Genomic DNA, 19,134 nt, shown 5'->3' on the forward strand with positions numbered 1-19,134 from the left:
AATGCAACCAAATGAAATCAAAGCTTTGGAGAGCAGACAGGGTCTGGTGGCTGTTTTAACGTTGTGACATAGGTGTAAGACACAAGAACGTAGGAGGCTGCGGGAGCGCCGGCATGAGGCTGGGGTGGGCGGACGCGGGGAAGAGGGCTCTGCCGAGGGCACCTGACTCTTCCCGGTGTCCAAACACCGTGTGAGGAGGAAAGCAGAGAAGTGCCCCGTCACCCACACGCGCCGGGGGGACACGGGCGGCGCCCGCGGTGGCAGCCAGGCCCGGCCGCTGTCCCCGCCGCCCCGGCGCCGCCCGGCCGGCGAGACGGGAGCGACGGGCGCTGCCGGCCGGCGGCCCCGCACACGCAGCCAGTGCCGTCGTGCCCGAGCGCCGCACCCCCGGCCTTTTTCTTTTTTTTTTTTTTTTTTTGGGGGGTGGGGTGGGGTGCGGACAGACACCCCCAAAGTGTCTCTGGGGTTTGGTGGCCAACTTCGCACAAGTGCCGCTCGGCGGGGCGGGCGGCGGGGCCGGCTCTGCCCCGCTTGCAGCCGAAGCCCCCTGCCCGCAGCGCCGGGCCCGGGGCGGGGGATCGGGGCGCCCCCCGCGCTGCGCTGCGCTCCGCCATGTGCGCGGGCGGGGGAGGAGGCGTGTCCCCACCCGCCGCGCCGCCTCCCGCCCGCCTGCGAGCCGGCACCGGCGGAGCGGAGCGGAGCGGCGGGCGCGGAGCTCCCCGGCCCCGCCATGCCCGCGCCCCCGCCCCGGCGGGGCCCCGCGGCGGCGCCCGCCCGCCGGCGCTGAGGCCGCGGCCGCACCTGCCAGCTGCGGCGCCGGGGGTCGCGCAGCCTCCGCCGCTCCCGCCCCCCTGCGCGGCCGCCTCGCCCGCCGCCGCTGCCTCCCCGCCCGCCCCGTCGCCAGGCGGGAGCTGCCAGCGGTGCGAGCGGAGCCGGAGCCGGGGCAGCCGCCACCGCCCTGCCCTGCCCTGCCCTGCCCGCCCTTCCCTCCTCCGTCCCGCCCAAGCCATGAACTTTGGCCGCGGCCCCCCGGTGGTGTTGAACGTCGGGGGCACCCGGTACTCCTTCTCCCGGGAGGTGCTGAAGGATTTCCCGCTGCGGCGGGTGAGCCGCCTGCACGGCTGCCTCTCGGAGCAGGACGTGCTGGAGGTGTGCGACGACTACGACCGGGAGCGGAACGAGTACTTCTTCGACCGGCACTCGGAGGCCTTCGGCTTCATCATGCTGTACGTGCGGCACGGCCACCTGCGCTTCGTGCCGCACATGTGCGAGCTCTCCTTCTACAACGAGATGATCTACTGGGGGCTGGAGGGCTCCCACCTCGACTACTGCTGCCAGCGCCGCCTCGACGACCGCATGTCCGAGACGTGCACCTACTACGCGGCGGAGGAGCCGCCGGGGGAGCCGGGCGGCGGCCCCGAGGGCAAGGGCCGGCGGCCGCCGGGAGCCGAGGGCGGCAAGTGGCTGGAGAGGATGAGGAGGACTTTCGAGGAGCCCACGTCTTCCGTGGCCGCCCAGGTCCTGGCCACCGTCTCCATCCTCTTCGTCATCGTGTCCATGGTGGTGCTGTGCGCCAGCACCCTGCCCGAGTGGCGGGCGCCGGAGAACCGCAGCGTGGAGGAGCAGAGCAGGTACACAGCAGAGTCAGTGAGGGAGCCCTCAGGGTAGGAGGATCCTTTATTTTCCCGCTGTCCGGTCCCCGTGTGTCCCGTCCAGTGTGTCCTGCCCCTCGTCCTGCCGGTCCGTAGCTGTAGCCGCCGCCGGCGGAGATCGCCTCCGTGCCTTAAAACCCCGGGCCCGGGCTGGGGAGCCGGGGGAGGGGGTGTGGGGGTCCCTCGGGGCCGATCTGCAGCTCCGGCTCCCACCGGGCTCCGAGGGCAGGGGGCGGGCGGGAGCCCCGCGGCGGGCAGGGGGCGGCCGTGCCCCCGGCGGTGCGGGGCCGCCGGGCGGGCTGGGGCGGCGGAGCGGCCGCCGGCGGAACTGGGCTGCCCTGCGCTGGGAGGGGGCTCCCTCCGTGCAGCGTCTGGCTCGGAGCTCTTGCTTCCCCCCTTCTAGAAGCCACGGGACTCCTTGCCCACAGAGAAGTTCAGGCACTCGGAAAATCCTATTGGGCCTTAAGGATTGTGGAAAAAAGGGAAATAAAAAAAAATAAAAGAAGAAAATGCAATTCCCTTCTCTTTTCTGTTGGGAAAGGTACAACCTTGTATGTACTCTGCGTATAAGCATACAGGTCCTTCTGCTGGAGCAGGTCTAGTGCCTGTTACAGTTCTGCTCTTGTAAATATCTTGTATGTGGGAACAGCCTTACCCCTGCTGCTCGTTCCATCTCGGATCTGTGTGGGGAACAGAGGAGATGATCAGACTGCACATTAAGCTCTTGCAAATGCATCATGTAAGTGCTCCGATGTATGAATGTAACAGATGTTTACACTGCCTTTAGATGAAATGTGTGTAAGCACACTAAACACTGCAAACCAGGTGCAGAAACCAGGGCGGGGGGTATAAGGCACAATCCCGAGCCTTCCTAGTAAGAACAAACCCTTTCTCATCTCCTTTGTGACCTTAGAGTAGGGTTACATCGAGGCAACGCTGCTGACTTGAGTATCATTGCTCTTTCTCTCTTCTGTTCCCTGGAGAACAGAATCAAGACTGCTCTGGTAGGATTTCTCCCACAAATAAGACCGAGATACAAAGAAAGAAGTAAACGTTGCTTGTATTTGCTAGCTTCTCCCTTCTTTTAGAACAGACAGGATATTCAACAAAAAGTTTTCAGCTTCTGCTCTGCTGAAGGGGGCCCTACAGCAAAATTGCAGCCTTGTCACTATGAAATCATCATCTTTTACTATAGAGTTAATTGGAATGTGATATATTATATCTTAGTAGCCAGATTAATTCCTTGGAAAGTATTTTCATGGTTTCCATTAGCTTAATGGAAAACTGCACCTGTATTTCTCATTGTAGCAGAGCCAAAGAATTAATTGTATGAACAAAAAGAAAGCAGATACAGCCTGATCAGCTGTTGATTCCTGCTTAGATTCAGATATGTCAATATCAGATACGTTGCTCTTGCAGGTTCTTCCAGTTAAAAAGCCTTACTTAAGCTTTGCAAGGTTATTTCAAAGGGTGGATGCTCCGGGTGATCTTTTTGTAAGGCAGCAAATTCCTTAGATACCCCCAATAGAAAGGGGAAGATGATGCAACACATAGCATTAACAACATCGGTCATATTTTTGTTCACGTCTTCATGGTGTGCGAGTAAACAACAGTTTTTCTCTTACTTAAAAGATTCAACTCGCAGAGGAACAAGGCATACAATGTGTAATTCTTCTTTCATAGTGCCTTTGTCTTCAAGAACATCTGTATTACATACACATATAATCTTACTCTTCTGAACAATTGCATCTTGTATACAAAGTGTTTGAAGTATAAGGTCCTAAATACTTGCAATGTACATTGTAGCCAAGCACTTCACAGGGCAGAGAAGGCTGCTTTTAAAACCAGAAGGGCCACTGTCAGTTGTAGGGTGACTTCCTTCAGTACCGGTTGTAGTACTCTGTGGAATTGCAACAAAAACAGAGAGATAACTGCCAAAGTTGTGGCTGAACAGTTTCTGACCATCTTCTTGCAGAAGTCTGTCACATATAAACACTGATACAGGTTCATTTCACGTGTGACTTAACCTGTGTGCTCTCACTGCACAGGAAGCGATAGCAATTTCTTGGCAAACACGAGGAAAACAGATACAGATGTGTTCCCTTCTGTCCACAGCTGGTCACCTGCTGAGGTGGCCTTGTTCACTTAGAGGAGCCACTTCTTTCTTTATTGCATACAGTGCATCATGACTAAAAAGCCTGTTGTATCTGGAAAAAATGGTGTGAGCTGCAGTTGCTTTTGAGTGATCCGGTTTAGTCATGACTACTTACACGTCCTAGGATTTGACCTAACGTGCCCAGCTGTCATCTGACTCTTTTTCCCTTTATTTGTTTCCGTTTTCTGTTCTTTTGTGGTTATTTCATTTAAAGTGAGTTAGGTTTTCAAAATGTAAGTAGCTAAGTGGTTTGTTTGAAAGTATGACCATGGAAATCACGCAGGAGTGTCTAGGATTGTGTGTTCTGCTAATACTGCCCATCTTAGCTGAGAAGGCTTTTAAAATTTTGGCTACTAGTTTCTGATGCATTTAAAAGTTTGAAGCCAAATTCTGTGTTTTGTTTATTAACCAAAGTTCCTCATAGAAATAAAGAAATTCTATTTAACATGATAATACAATATTATTAATTTTTTTTCAAGGGAGAAATTGTGACACTGTATGCCAGTGAGTTTTAAATCACATGGCACTGTAATTACTAGTATGAAGACTTTACATTTTTCTAAAAAAGTATTTTGAAAAGTTTTAGAAATTAAAATTGAATGGGCTTATCTAGAAGTCCTTAGACTGTCGAATTTGGATGTAACTGACTATTTACCTTAGCATAAGCCACTGCTTAGAAGAGGTGAGAACCACCTCATGAAATTCAGCAACTTTGATATTAAGTCTCTCACGTGCTTACGAATACATCCCTTGATGTTATTTGACAGCCTGGAAGGGTGCCACATGGATAATTTCTGTGGCTGAACTGTGGTAAGCATCCCCAGAACCACTTTGGGCAGCTGTAGTGAAAACAGCTCCAGCAGTGTATCTCCAGCTTACCTGGATGCGGACTCCAGAAGTCACTAACTCTGTAATTTACAAAATCAGCCTCTTTAATGAGGTTTGCAGTGAGGGTTACTGCAGCTGCCAGCTAATACCAGCGGTTTTTGTTTTTACTGTATTAACACCTCTTCACCAGAAGAGGAATTGAGGCCACCAAACTTTTCTCAGAAACCATTACATTGTTACAACTCTTCAAGGCCACCACACTCTGGAAAGGTAAACCAGCCTAGGCTGTTTCTGATCCCTTGCAGTAACACCCTTTGGAGAGCAACAGAGACCTCCACCAGTAAGCCTCTTTTAAGGGGAGAGGGATGGGGAATCTGACCTCTGCATGTCACAGATCTTACAGACACTGACAGTGTAATTCCCTGATTTGCAGAGGGATTGCCTTCCCCAGGTCTGTTCTCAGGATGAGGGATGAGTTATTAATTTTCTTGTATTTTGAGATTTTTGCTCTCTTCCTTGCCTTGGCACATTTCACTTATCAAAGCTAAAGATTTCCATCAGATTTGCACAGTTTAGGACCAGACAGCAGGGATGCTTGTCTCCACTTCTGTTGCTTCTGGCAATTTCAAATCATCTTTGCTCTCCTCTGAACTGTGCCAACAGATGCATACTGTGAGTCTCTAATTAGGGACCCGTCCATACACTTATTGTCAGCATCATCTTTTGGGGAGAGCTGCTCAAGCCTGTAATAGGAAGTCATTTGGAGCTGCCTGACTTACTGCCAGCACAGTTCTATCTACCTGCCTGTAAACTGTTTTTCTAATGCTAAATGTAAATAGCTTGTTAGCACAAGGGAGAGACTGTTGCCTCATTTCCGTTTACTAGTCTTGGTTAAGTTTGTATTGAAAATCACCCGGTCATCAAGCCTGTATGATTGTTGTGTTCTTAAGCAAAAGCAAACACGGTAACTTCTCCAAGCAGCACCTCTCAACAGGTGCTAGAGGGCCTTTTCTCATCTCTGCAAAACATCAGCTTAAAAAGTTGCATTTGAATTTTAGGTACACAAAAATCATTATTCCTTTATGGTGGTGGAATTTCAGAACATCTGAATGCTCAGGTCCAACATCTGTTAAAAAAACCCAAACAACTTCTTTCCTGGGTAAGATCTAACCTGGACACCACACCTTTGCTAAGTTAAAACAGTAGGCTGAAGGCAAAGAGTGGAGCTACAGACCTAAGTTAAAAACATGGATGTGGATTTTTCTAATGAACTTACAAGCTTTTTGGAAAACAGAGGTAGCACAAAGAACAGGCATGTATCACTGCCTGGCCACAGGAGAACCTTAATGAACTCACCAGGGCTAGGTGCCACTCATGCTCAAAGTATATGGAAAAGATCCATATACTTTGAGGATCCCAGGGCTCGAGATGTCCCCTGAGAGCTGTGAAAGGCATTTGCCCCTTTCCTGGAGAGTGCTGGGTCATTACAACCTCCCACATAAGTCACTGAAATTTAATGAATCAAGACATATTACTGCTACCAAAGCAGGGACAGCACTACAGTTTGTAGTGAGACAGAAACCCTGCTGATTTCAAAAGAATAAAGAAAAAGACATTTGCTGAAATGACTAGAAGTCTTCCTCAGCAGGAATTTGATCATCCTGGCTACTGCTTGGACATTTTTCATGTTTATATACTTTACGTGGAAATAGGCTTTAGAAGCAGTTTAACAAATCAGTGCTGACAGACTTTGATCTTTAATCCTGTCCTATACTGTCTTTAATCATATCATCTGTTTTCCTCATGTGTCCCGTCAATGTGTATGTTTTATTTACAAGCTTAATAGGCAGTAGTGCCACTAACGAATATTTTGGCTAGATTTCAACCAGCTTATCGGGGGATATTCAAAGTGTACAAATTGGCACACTGGGGCAAAGAATAACGCTAAGCTGAAATATTCTAAGACGTTCACAGTATGACTCTTTTGGTAACAACAAACTAGTCTTGTTAGTGATTGAAAAAATAATTTCTTAAGTGGTTTAACTCATTGTACATAAAATAGCTTATTCTGAAAGGAAGTTATCAGACATGAAATTGAACAGTGACGGGATTGTGGTAGAAATGAGGCTCACAAAGGCTTGATTTTCTGTTTATGGACAAAAGGCTCATTAAAGCAATCTTGAAAAACTGTTAAGTACCAAGGGGCTTAAAATTTTAGGAGAAAACCCCTATTTCAGGTGCTTAGGTCTGGGACAATGAACAGCAGGTTTTAGCAGAAATAACCTGTGACTGAATAAAAATTAAGTATTTTTAGTATTTCCTCTGGTTGTTTACAAATTCCATGGGGAATTTTCAAGGAAACACTTTATGAGTTTGTTTTTAATTTCCTCTCTCCTTTTTGAATACCAGCTATTTTAAAACTGAAGTGATGGGGGAAAAACACCAACCAAAACTGTGATGGAAGTTTATAAGTACTACATTTTACCAAATAAAGCTCATGATCTAAATGTACAGTTATAGATTTTAATACAGCATTATTCCAGAAATAGTCAGTAAGAGGCAGTCAGTCTTGTGAATATGCAGTACATATTTTAAGAATGGATTAGAGAAGACACAGTAACTTTAGTCTTCCAGGTGCATGCATTTTATTTGGCTTTAACATCATACTCAGTTAAGTTCTCTCGAGGACTGTTAAATTTGCTGTCCTTATTAGATGTTATTTATCCATTAACAGGGTGAGCTATAAAGATAAGTCACTACAAGGAGAGGCAGACTTGATCTGGAAGTGGAAACGCAGTATGTAGCGCTCTAGATTTCCCAACAGGCCAGAGGTTCCTAGTTCTCACCAAAGCACATACTTTTACATGATTCATCAGGACTGCTGAAATGCATCTACACAGGCAAAAGGGACTGGCAAGAGAGGAAAAATGAAAAATGTTTTACTGGTGGCTAAGAAGTAAGGAGAGGAAAGAAAAAAGTAAGAGACACCATTCTCCATTATGTGCTCCCTAGCCAGGATGTATATAATTGATGAGAAAGAAGGACAGATGCAAAATGTGCAATTTAGAAGACAGTGGCAATAATGCATCTCCCACTGTCTTGATCTTGCTTTGTCATCTTTGCATCAGTGATGTTCCTTAGCTCTCTTCAAGTTTGTTCTACGTTAAAAGGCTTCTTCAGTCCTTCCTACTGAAGTATAACTGATTTACAGTATCTATTGTGCTAGGAACTGCCACTGTCAAACAACGGATTGATCACATTTCACAGATTTTTACTTGTACAACTACTCCCCAAAGTTATACCGGACCACTGAGTCAGTGTTGATTCATAAAGATGACTTCTACTGAATCACAGCAATCAGGACCTAACTTCCTTAAAGCTCAACTCTGAGATAACCTGCCTAATTTGAGACAAAATGGAGGAATCACATTTCCAACATTATCAGGGCATCAGGAGGAAATACTGAGTGAAAAAGCTCTAAATTGTATACCTACAAATTGCTTTTTCATTCAAGTGCTCCATGTCATAGGGTACAGGCAGCACTACCAGAGAAATCTCATAGAATGTAATGAAATACAGTCTGTTGGAATGGTTGAATATTCCTGGCTGCAATTTTCTATCCAGATACAATTTTTCTTTAATCATTTTGTAATATCTAAACTAGCCAACGTATAAACACGTTCAGACTTTATCAGTGTGTCCATTACCATGATCTTGTTGTTTGACTGGTGTTACTAGGGGAAGTCTAGGTATTTCCTCATTATGTGTAAAAAGGATTTAAGACAACTTGCCCATTAACATTTTTTCTTGATTTTTTTCAGCATAAAGGAACAGTAATCCACACTGATACAATAAATTTCATATATTCTGCATATGACTTTTGTTTAGAAGACATTATGATCTGAGCATTTTTTAAAAGAAATTAAATCTGTCTGAGGTACTTACAACTCACTGTCATTGTTGAAAGAAACACGAGTATTTTCAAAAGCTTAATTTTTAAGAGCACACATAATTCTTAAAAGCAAGCGTTTTTGAAATTCACAGGTCTTTCCATCAACTGGTGGCAACATGAACAAGTGTTTTATAAGCCCTTTACGAAGAAAGGCCACTTGCCTATAGAACTTTTATTGTTATTCATGAAACCAGAAAAACAAGGTCAGCTTTCACATGAATAACTATTTCTTTAAGTAATTAATTTACATTCATTTAAATTTTCTGTGGCTGGAATTGGTGTACCTTATGACTTCACATCAACCAACTGTTAGTTTCCTCCATTTTTTAGCATAAAACTAAAGTGAATGAATGAGTAAAATGAAATTAATGAAAACTAATTAAAACTTTAGTGTATGAAACTTTCAACAGACACTACCTTGTTAGGATCCCTGGAGTAGCAAAAGAGCTCTGGCTGTATGTAGTTTTTTGAAATACCCAATCTCACATCAGTTTGGTTTCAGACTTGTTGGTATGAAGGCGTTGGCGATCAGCTTTTTCTTTGCTGAAACTGTTGGTGAAAAAAGATAAGGAAAGAGGGAAAGATTAGCTGCCATTCCCTCTGTATTAAACAAGTGACCACAGTCTGAATTCTTTTTTTTTTTTTCAGATGGGAGATTTGAGACTACATGCACAACAGTGATTAAATAATCCTAAAGCAACATTTATCTCCTGTTTCTACCTTCCACCAGTTTCCTGTTGAGGTGTTCTCAAGTCTCATTCACTGTACTGGGACTTGAAAATATTTAAGAACATACTGAAATCACCTTCCAGGATTTATTCTCTTAGGGCCATTATTTGTATTTGGCAAGATGATCTTGCCTGTTGCTTTGGCTACCCTGACGTTCTTGCTGCAATGCAGTTTAGGTGGAGTTGCATTTAAAACAAAAGAGAAAATTCAGTAATGCAGAGCATAGTGGTAGATGAGAGGACACAAGCTTATTACTTTGTGTACCCAATGATGAAAAATAAAATACCATCTGTATTTACTGGCCATACCTACGAAGTTCTGAATATAGTTCTACATAAGGCCCTGTTTGCGATGCAAATCAGGCAGACTGGTTTAGGTTGGTTCCTGAAGGCCCATTTGCATGAATTATTATCAAATGCAAAAGCTGATTTCTGCCTGTTCTGTCTTCACTTCCATTTCAGTTTAGCAGTCTGGTTCTATAAATTGCCGTTCATAACCAGCCAGTTCATTGATCCACAGTCCTTGGCATTCCTAAGTGGATCAGGCCTCAGAGATTTAACACATACAAAAAATAAAATCCCCCAAAACCCAACCTATTAAAAAAAACACCAAAAACCAGTGTTCTGCATAATGTTACACATTGGCATCAGGGGCATACCATTTCCTGTAGAGTCCTGGTTTTAATACTGAGCATATATGCCCAGTATTAGGACCAGCAGCAATCTATAATTCAAAGAAAATAGTCACTGAGTGAATACTTAGCAATAATCAGGTTTAACTCCTCACTAGATCCTCAAGTTACTTGCTGAAATCTGGTGCTACATGCGTAGGATAGGAATAACGTGGCTTTCTGTTTGTCGTTTGTGAAGGTCTGAATGTCAATTTGGTAATACCTGTGAACAAACCAAACATCCACTAGAGCTTTTGCACAGAACATAAATACTGTACTTTGTTTCTTTTGACAGGATAATTGAAGCTATCTGCATAGGCTGGTTCACTGCAGAGTGCATTGTGAGGTTCATCGTCTCCAAAAACAAGTGTGAGTTTGTCAGAAGACCTCTCAACATCATTGATTTACTGGCAATTACTCCTTACTACATCTCTGTTCTTATGACAGTTTTCACAGGGGAAAATTCGCAGCTTCAGAGGGCTGGAGTCACCTTGAGGGTCTTAAGAATGATGAGGATCTTTTGGGTGATTAAACTGGCTCGTCATTTCATTGGCCTTCAAACACTTGGTCTGACTCTGAAGCGTTGTTACAGAGAGATGGTGATGCTACTTGTCTTTATCTGTGTTGCTATGGCAATTTTCAGTGCACTTTCCCAGCTTCTTGAAAATGGGCTGGACTTGGGAGCAAAGAATAAGGATTATGCCAGCATTCCTGCTGCTTGTTGGTGGGTGATCATCTCGATGACCACGGTTGGTTATGGTGACATGTGTCCCATCACTGTACCAGGAAGGATTCTTGGAGGAATTTGTGTGGTTAGTGGCATCGTTTTATTAGCCTTGCCGATCACGTTCATTTATCACAGCTTTGTGCAATGTTACCATGAGCTCAAGTTCCGATCCGCTAGGTACAGTAGAAGCCTCTCTGCTGAATTCTTAAATTGACCAAACTTGCATTCTGTTGTAGTTACTTGCTAAGCTTTGTCTTAGCAGAGAATGGTGGAAGGTCCCTTCGTGTGTCCTCCTTGACTGGATGGTCCTATGGAACAACATTCTCACCAGCCTGGAGAAAGCCCGTCACCATTCAGACAGGAAGGATGGCCATCTGCCTTGGGCACCTTGCAGGGAGAGGGAGTGATGCTTCAAATTTGAGAGAACAAAATTAACAAAAGAGGATTCAGAAGTCCTCAACCAGACCAGTTTGGTCTTCAGTTTGCCTTTCCACAAAAAAGCAGAACAAAAACATGGGCTTAACACTGAGATCCGTCATTCCCCTAATTACATCCTATACCATTTTAAGCCACGTGTAGCAGAAGTTTTTCCAAGATTTCAATATCTAAATACTCCGTAGAGGCATCAATAACTTCTTGCCTGAAATATCTCCACTTTTAACTCAGATAATCAAATTAGATACTAAAGGAGAATCTCTGCTACTTTTGAGCTTCACGACAGCACAGAGCTGGTTCTGTAACTCAGGAAAGATGAAGAATATAGGTCTGCGGGGCAAAAAATCTTGAGGCCTGATTCTGATCTTTGATGAAGCACACAAGTCTCTAAAACTAGTGAAGTCAGTGGCATTGCTCTGAATTTGATAATTCGAAGAAGTGCAAGAAGTTCACCTCTGAATGTTGTAGCAAGGACTTCTTAGGCACAATTGATTTCTTCTCTGGAACCAAATTGTTAGTAGAAGCAAGTGTTGTACTTTACAAAGATCAGCATAAAAAAGTCAGTCATTGATAAATATATTTTCTGGTCACTTAGTGGGGGAGCTATCCAAATTTTACATACGCTCAATTCAGCTCCATCCACCTGAAGTTACATACTCATAAGCATAGATTCTCCCCTCCGCCCCCCATTTAATTAAACATATATATCATAATGAAAGTTCTGTAAGACAAATTATAACATTCCATCACTTGAAACAGTCTGGAGAAAGCAGTGGAAAACAAGAATTAGCTGCTCCCTGTCAGATGAGACTCTTCATCATCTTTAAATTCTGCAGTCCTTACTGAAGGACACACTCTAATGGAAGTTTTAAAAACAACTGTAAAAAGCCCAGAGCGTACCAAAGAAAGTAAAATATGGAAGTGTGAGTTGCACTTGGCAAAATGGTATATTCTCCAATGTAACTAGAAAATCAAAATGAATCAAGATAGGTTCTGAAATACTGTTCACTACATTTCTTGTGTAGTACTGCTTAATAGCATTGTTCAGTATAATTCTGAAAGGCTGCTCTGTAGAAATGTGCAGTTAGATGCTAAAACTAGTATAGTTTATAAAACTAAGTTACAGCTTTACCGATTTGGGTACAAATAAACATCAACAGGGAGCTTTCTTATTAACATGGAAGTTCAGAGTCATCAGCATCGCTGAACTTGGTGTGCTTGCCTGAAAATACCGCATTTACTATTACTGCGCTGTAGAAGCATCTTTTATATATGTATTTGTTAAAAGCTTTAGAAGTAAAATGAGTACCACCTAGAAAACGCATCTCTGAAATTGCATACTCAAAAGTACCACATTGGTCAGTAACCAGTATATTGAAGGCTCTACCCTGAGACCTGAAAAGTTCATTATAATTTTAAGAGGTCTTAGTCTTAAGTAGTCATAAAGAATTACATTGCAAATAATTTTTTTTCTGAAGACCTGGAAAGATTTTTAGTCATCTTCTTACTGGCAAGCTTGACTATTCCTTCAATTCCTACATTATTAAGTAACGTTACAGCCATACCTCTGTTCCTTGCCACTGACGCTGTCTGGTGTTCAGAAGGTTTGCTCTGTAGTTCCCTGTACCACTGTCTTCATGCCTTTTATATCAGAATCATGTCGCTCGGAGGCTGGCTCCACAGAGATGTGAATAGGAGATAAGCAAAAATTTCTTAGATGAAATTCACAGCTGATGTCAGGCAAGTTGTGACTTCAGAGACACTTAGAAGTTTTACACCAGCGGAGATGCTGGCTCTGTATTCCTGCATGCGTACCTATATATATCCTGCATATATTATATATTATACTCAGTTGAAATGTTTTTTGAGGTTTTTTTTTTCTCCTCACAAAAAATTTCCTCCTTGACAAAACTGAAATTTCAGACTTTAATCCAAACACAGCTGTTGAAGAAAATGACATTTTCATCTTCTAATGAAAAGGTTATTTTGACAGTATCAAAAGCATTTTCAAGGAGAAAATCACTAGTATTTTTTTTATTCTGCTCCGATTATTTTTTTCCATTAACAATAGGTTAAAAAACCCACCTAAGAACTTAGCCCTACAGATTTTTGTATGCTGTTTTTAAAGCTCGGGAAAAATACTGTTTTTCATAAAACTCCATAAAAGTTACTTTGTCTTTTGTCCATGTATTGTATTTAACCAAATCAGTACTCTTGAGATAAAACCCTCCTCCCACAAAACACCCAAACCATCATCACGATGACAATAGTTTGAAATCCATATGGAATGTGAATATAAAGTATGCTGCAATCTTGATTTTGAGACACAATAAAATGCATTTCAGCACTATTGATAAATCTAATCTTTAGATGCTCGTAAAAAGGAAAAAATATAAATTAATGCATATAGTAATTTGTGAATACCAGTTTGCCCCCTGAATCATTTTGTATAAGCAACTAAGGACAGGAAGTTCTCAAAGATCCAAGCTCTTACATGGTATACAAACAAATGTTTGATCCTTTCTAAAGTGTTTTCCAGCTAAAGAATCCTTTCCCAGTGTAAAAAAATCATCTAATGAAAATAATCATGTAAAGGAGTAAGTCTGTGGAGATGATCTTAAGTTGTACTTTTTTTTTAACAGCTTATGTTCACTTTTTATATGGCAAAGTGTGAACAGAATGACCTAATGTATTTTTTAATTTGTGTTCTAATAAAATATTTTGAAACTGCTCTATATAGGCCCACTAAGGAGAGAGACTGAGGTGGTTGGGATTTTGGTATTTTTGGTTTTTTTATTGTTGTATGGTTATCAGTGTGTAGACTTTAGTTTCCTTAGAAACCAAGTTGAAGTAATGTGATCTCAACAGTAGCCTTAAACCAGAATTTTATAGTAATTAAATAGGGTTCCTGACTTCCAGTAATGTATGTCACCTTATTTTCAATGGACCAGTGTTTCTTTGGTGAAACTAAAAAAAATTGAATTATATGTGTAGTCAAAATTAAGCATACTTTTAAAGAGATGAAACTGCTCTACTAGACGTTTACTTGAGACCATGGTTTATGCAGGCATGGCTTGCAGCACTCCATTTCAAAACACAGCATTTCAAAGCCAAGCGAAGACAAGCTGGCTCACTTCTGATCACTGCCAGTGTGAACCCTGTACAATGTGATACTTTATGAGCAGTACCTCTTTCAGTATCTGAAACATTCACAGTTGGAACAAATGAGATGAAATAAAAATATAATAAAACTGGAGACAAATTAAGACAACTTACATAATTGCGATCCAGCTTTTCTGTTCATCTAAAAATAAAACCGATGAGTTTTGAACTGCCATCGTATGTTTTGATGACAGTGAAGGTTAATCATACATTATATACTAGGTTCAATCCTTAGGACTGACCTGTTGGGAAGTATATATCGGCTGCAATCCTTCAAGGTACTGCGTGCCAATTAACAGCATTTGATCATTAATGAAATCACTGGAATGGAAAGCTGTCTAGGGTACATTTTCCTCCTACAGTTCTACATGAAGCACAATCCCCAAAATCACAAAAAATGGAGGATTATCATCTCCCTTGATGCAAGGCTTGAAACAATATTGTCTTAATGAATACATCCCCCACCCCCAGTTTTGATTGATTGATTATTTTAAACAGTATCAGCATAGGGGTCAGCCATTTAAATACGTGATACTCATTTTTACCGTACAATGGCTTATCCTGGTGTACATAGCAGCAAGTTTGAGGAAGATAAAAATCCTGTTAATGTAAGGTTCCTATCTTGATACCCATGAATTTAAAGGAAAAGGAACTGGGTTTTTGTATCGTGTATGCAATTTGTGCCTATAAAGGAATCAGTCTTCGGCTTTTGTAGCATTCATCCTCACGTTTCCAAAATGAAACTGAAGTCCTTATGGGTTCAAAACACTTGTCTTTTTCCCTGTGGGTAACAACTACAAAAATCTTACCAGATCTGAATGTCTGCCAGCAGCAAGTGGTCATACGCACACGCCATCCAGCTAAATTCAGCAGCCAAACCAGCCAGTTTCCTGGGAACCAGCACAAGGAACAAGGTCTGATGTGCCCTGAATTTTCTCCCACCTGAGGTTCAGGATAAAACCACTGATTAAAGTTTGAATCATTTGAAGTACCTTGAAAATTTCAGATTTATCCTTTGAAACGAGCTTCTAAGGAGACACTTGCTGGAAAATTAAATGAGCTGTGCACAGCAAAAAAGATTATATTGCTTTCTAAAAAAAATCACGTAAGATTTTAAAGAAGAAAATTGACTCTCGTATTCTGTTACTTGTTTGTAAAACCAAACATGCAGGTTCAACTTGCTACATAAAACAGAACCCCGTTTAAAAATAAGTAGACTTGGTGAGAGAGGTCTTCCAGCTTTGCTAGAGCTGTAACAGTTTACACTAGCTGAAGAGCTGCCCCAGCCCACATGGAAGAAGCAACAAAATGCTGGTTTCATAGTGAAAACCTAATATGATGTATGGCCTGTGAAGGGCAGCACAAAGCTGGGAGTATCTTTTGCAGATGACAGGATAGGTTAAGCATCAAGAAAGCTGCACAGTGAGCAACAAAGACTGACAATCTGCTTGACAAGAAATTTGAAGAGCCACAGAAGAATAATATAAATCTTTGGTCAAATTAATAAAATATGAATGTTTGCAACTACACATTTTAGACTCCTATATTCTTTACAAACGCAAAGGTTTATAATTTTATAGAACATTAATTTTATATATTGTGTGCTTATCTGTAAAGAAAAATGTATACTATAATTTGAAAAGGTAATAAATGTGGGTTTTGATGTGAATACAGAATTAGATGCATAAAATCACATAATAAAATTTGCTGGTCTTGTTGCTATATTTCATTAACTACTGGTCAAAACACAAATGTTTGTAAAATGTTTTCTTTTTAACAAATTAATTCTATAGCTGTTCATATTGGTATTGTACCGGGGCAAAAACCTTTTTCCTTTAACAATTTTTGGCTGCTGACAAGTCTGCCATTTCGAAGCTAGGGGTTGCTCAATAGAAAATTTGAATATTTGATCCAGAAGTTAGTCTGAGCCAAAAAATAAAGTTAAATCTTCACAGGGTTATGCTTCAGCAGCTGGATATCTATTATAATTATGGACAACAGAACTGTCAAAACAAAATGAAAAAGCAGCCGTGTAACACATACATTATGCCCCAGGAATTATTTGTAAGAACAAATCTAGAAAAATGGATCAACATGGTGTTCATTCTGGAATTTCAAAACAACCAGAAGTTTCACCAGTACAATGCTTGCGTTCTCGTGAATGGATCTGAGACCCTGGTGGTTCTTTAAATGCAGCCATTTCAAAAGTACTTCCAAAAATAATCGTAACTAATGTTCTTTTTTAAAAAAGTTTGAATATTTTAAGAGATCACTGAATTATGAACTATTCTGGCACCAGCCCACTGCATTATTATGAAAATGAACAGACTTTTCATTTAGAAATCATGAGCGTTTTTTACTTCTCATATTTTATTTATTAGTTTTAAAAGTTTTACATAAAATCAGTCAGTGAAGAAATGAAGCAGGTGTCCACATAGTCATGTATTTTAGAAGTGTTTTTCTAAAAGATCTTCTGAAATATTTTGGAAGCAGAAGGGTTTTTTAATATTATAACACTGTTTTTGTTTTACAGATATGCTCAGCACTTGCATCTCCTAGCAATCTAAGATGCAACTGTAAATACATAAAATGCCCCCAGAAAGATCAATTCTTACTGCCTTGGGGAACATTTTATACATTTGTTTGCTATAAGAACTTTGAAAAGAAAACAGTAAATAAGTTCATCAAATTCTGGGAAATCAAAATTTGAATTCTTTCCCTTGTACCCTTGAAATCCTCCACTTCAGTTCTTGTATTTCTTTTCAGTGCTCTTTTACCGATATTGAAGTAGCAACTAGGAACTACAGTGAGGGCCAGGCTTCTGTTGTACTAAGTGCTCTACAGCCATGGCTCAAAATTACAGTGCTGCTCCCAAAACCCATATAATCCAAGCCTGAAACACAGATCAAAAGCTCTATGCAGACAACAGTGCAAGCAAACAACACGGTATTTCTTTGTAGCACGAGTGTAGCTTACCTGTTGAGCCTGATATACTTTTAAGTACTAAGTGTTCAAATACTTTTTTTCCCCTCAATTTAGAGAGACTTCCAGAGAATGCAGCATTTAGAAGACAATCTTCTCTACGTTGCTAAAGGCCTTGCCAAGACAGCACAACCTCTAACCATGACTTTTGTTAGGGTTTAATATTTGAACTTGATGTCATTTGATGGGATGCTATGAATGAGTAAAACTGGGGCCATTTATTAAAATAGCATCTTGAATCCTTGATGCTATATAAGGATGCTACTATATAGATGCCACATAAAAGAGGAAAAACAATCCCAACGGTGTATTCATTAAATACAGTCATTCAGAGGCCTACTGAAAGGAAAAGCATCGCTAACAGAATTACTTCAATACAAAATAAATAAATACAAATCTAAAAGTGTAGATTCCTGCCAGAGATTCTTACTTGCTTATTTATTTATATGGACTCCTTGAGTATCCCTGCCTTTGGATGCAGTGTCTTTACGCTGTACCTGTTGGGTGCTTTGATGCAAACTAAGCCTATAGGTCACAGGAGCTTTTTGGTCTGCATTGATGCAAGAGGCTTAAACCCCACGTATGTCTGAATAGAAAAATCTTCAAGGGGGTCAGGCAACCAGCAGTGAATAAAAGCTAGCTAAGACAAACTTTGCTTTGTTTTAGAAAATCTATTTGTCATCTGGGTTATGGAAGACAAAGTCTTGGATGTAAATGCCAGGTAACCCTCAGCACAAGACCTGGGACCATGAAGCTCATCTGCTTTCCTCTTTATGGCAGACTCCAACCTTAGCATCTCTATCTTGTTTTCTTAGACATTTCTCTTTCTTATTTCACTTGATCCTCACTCAAGGAGATTAAGGATAAACATTAACATGAAGGGACTGACACTGCTGATACCTTTGCCTTCTCTTCATACAAACCAACCTATTCACATTAGAAATGCAGTTCGACTCCAGATTAGATAGCTGAGAATAAATACCCATACACTTCTCTGTCTCAGTGTAGGATAAGAAGCTCTCTCCTCCCCCACAATAAATGTCATATATAATGGGAAGAAACAGTCAGGCAAAGCAAAAGTTTTACAAAGCAATACAAAATAGCCTAAATCATCCATATCCCACCCTTCATCCTGGTGCCTCACATCCCACAGCCTATTCAAATCCACTCACAACTCTGCAGTAAAGATCGCCTGTCCACCTTTGGCCATCAACTCCTGCCAAGTGAGTGGACCAGACAGCTGAATTGCCAATGGGATGCTGGAGGTACAAATTTGTACTTCTTTACTTTTTGGTCAAGTACTCTAAATTGCTGTTTCTACTAAGAAGCTGTAAGGCAAACTGGCCAAGCTTGGACAGTACATTTCCACTACCTGGTCCACTTCCACCAGCATATAATAGACTCACGCTAGAAGCAATTTACAGCCTCAGAAACTGGCAGGCTTTCACTCGAGTATTAAAGATCCCAGTTTAAGATCCATGAGAGGAATTACTTTTATATTCCCTGCTTTGTGGATGTATCCCTACTTAGAGTCCAGGATTGTCATGCAAACTGAAAGTGCATTGCAGAAAAGCAGGTGGAAGGCTAATTAATGAAAAAAGGAATTGGGGTAGAGGGATAGGGAGAGGTTAAAAATACTAAATCCAACAATGTAAAAGGCTCTGAGACAGTAAGGAAGTCCTTTCTAAGTGACTCACCAAAAACTAGAAACATTCAATGCAGGTAACTCTTGGACACTAAACGCAATAGGACTTTGCTGTGCTTTTCAGCCCTCTTCCCCATCACTGCTGCTGTCCTGCCACACCCTCCTTGAAAATACATCTCTGCTTTCCTCCTTTGCCA

At 41.8% G+C, this 19,134-nt stretch overlaps 1 protein-coding gene across 2 annotated transcripts; it reads left to right on the plus strand.

Moving 5' to 3' along the window:
- Window positions 1-711: 711 nt before the first annotated feature.
- Window positions 712-13,883, plus strand: KCNG3 (potassium voltage-gated channel modifier subfamily G member 3). Of its 2 annotated transcripts, none has more exons than XM_055726172.1 (2): window positions 712-1,664; window positions 10,282-13,883. In XM_055726172.1, exons 1-2 carry the CDS (start codon window positions 1,009-1,011, stop codon window positions 10,925-10,927), a joined length of 1,302 nt encoding a protein of 433 aa, XP_055582147.1. In that variant the 5' UTR covers window positions 712-1,008; the 3' UTR covers window positions 10,928-13,883. The 2 variants fall into 2 exon arrangements, with proteins under 2 accessions (XP_055582147.1, XP_055582148.1); XM_055726173.1 differs by having other exon boundaries at window positions 712-1,631.
- The last annotated feature ends 5,251 nt before the right edge of the window (window positions 13,884-19,134 follow it).

The sequence above is a fragment of the Falco cherrug genome, chromosome 13, assembly GCF_023634085.1.
Source record: "Falco cherrug isolate bFalChe1 chromosome 13, bFalChe1.pri, whole genome shotgun sequence".
Taxonomy (NCBI): Eukaryota; Metazoa; Chordata; class Aves; order Falconiformes; family Falconidae; genus Falco; species Falco cherrug.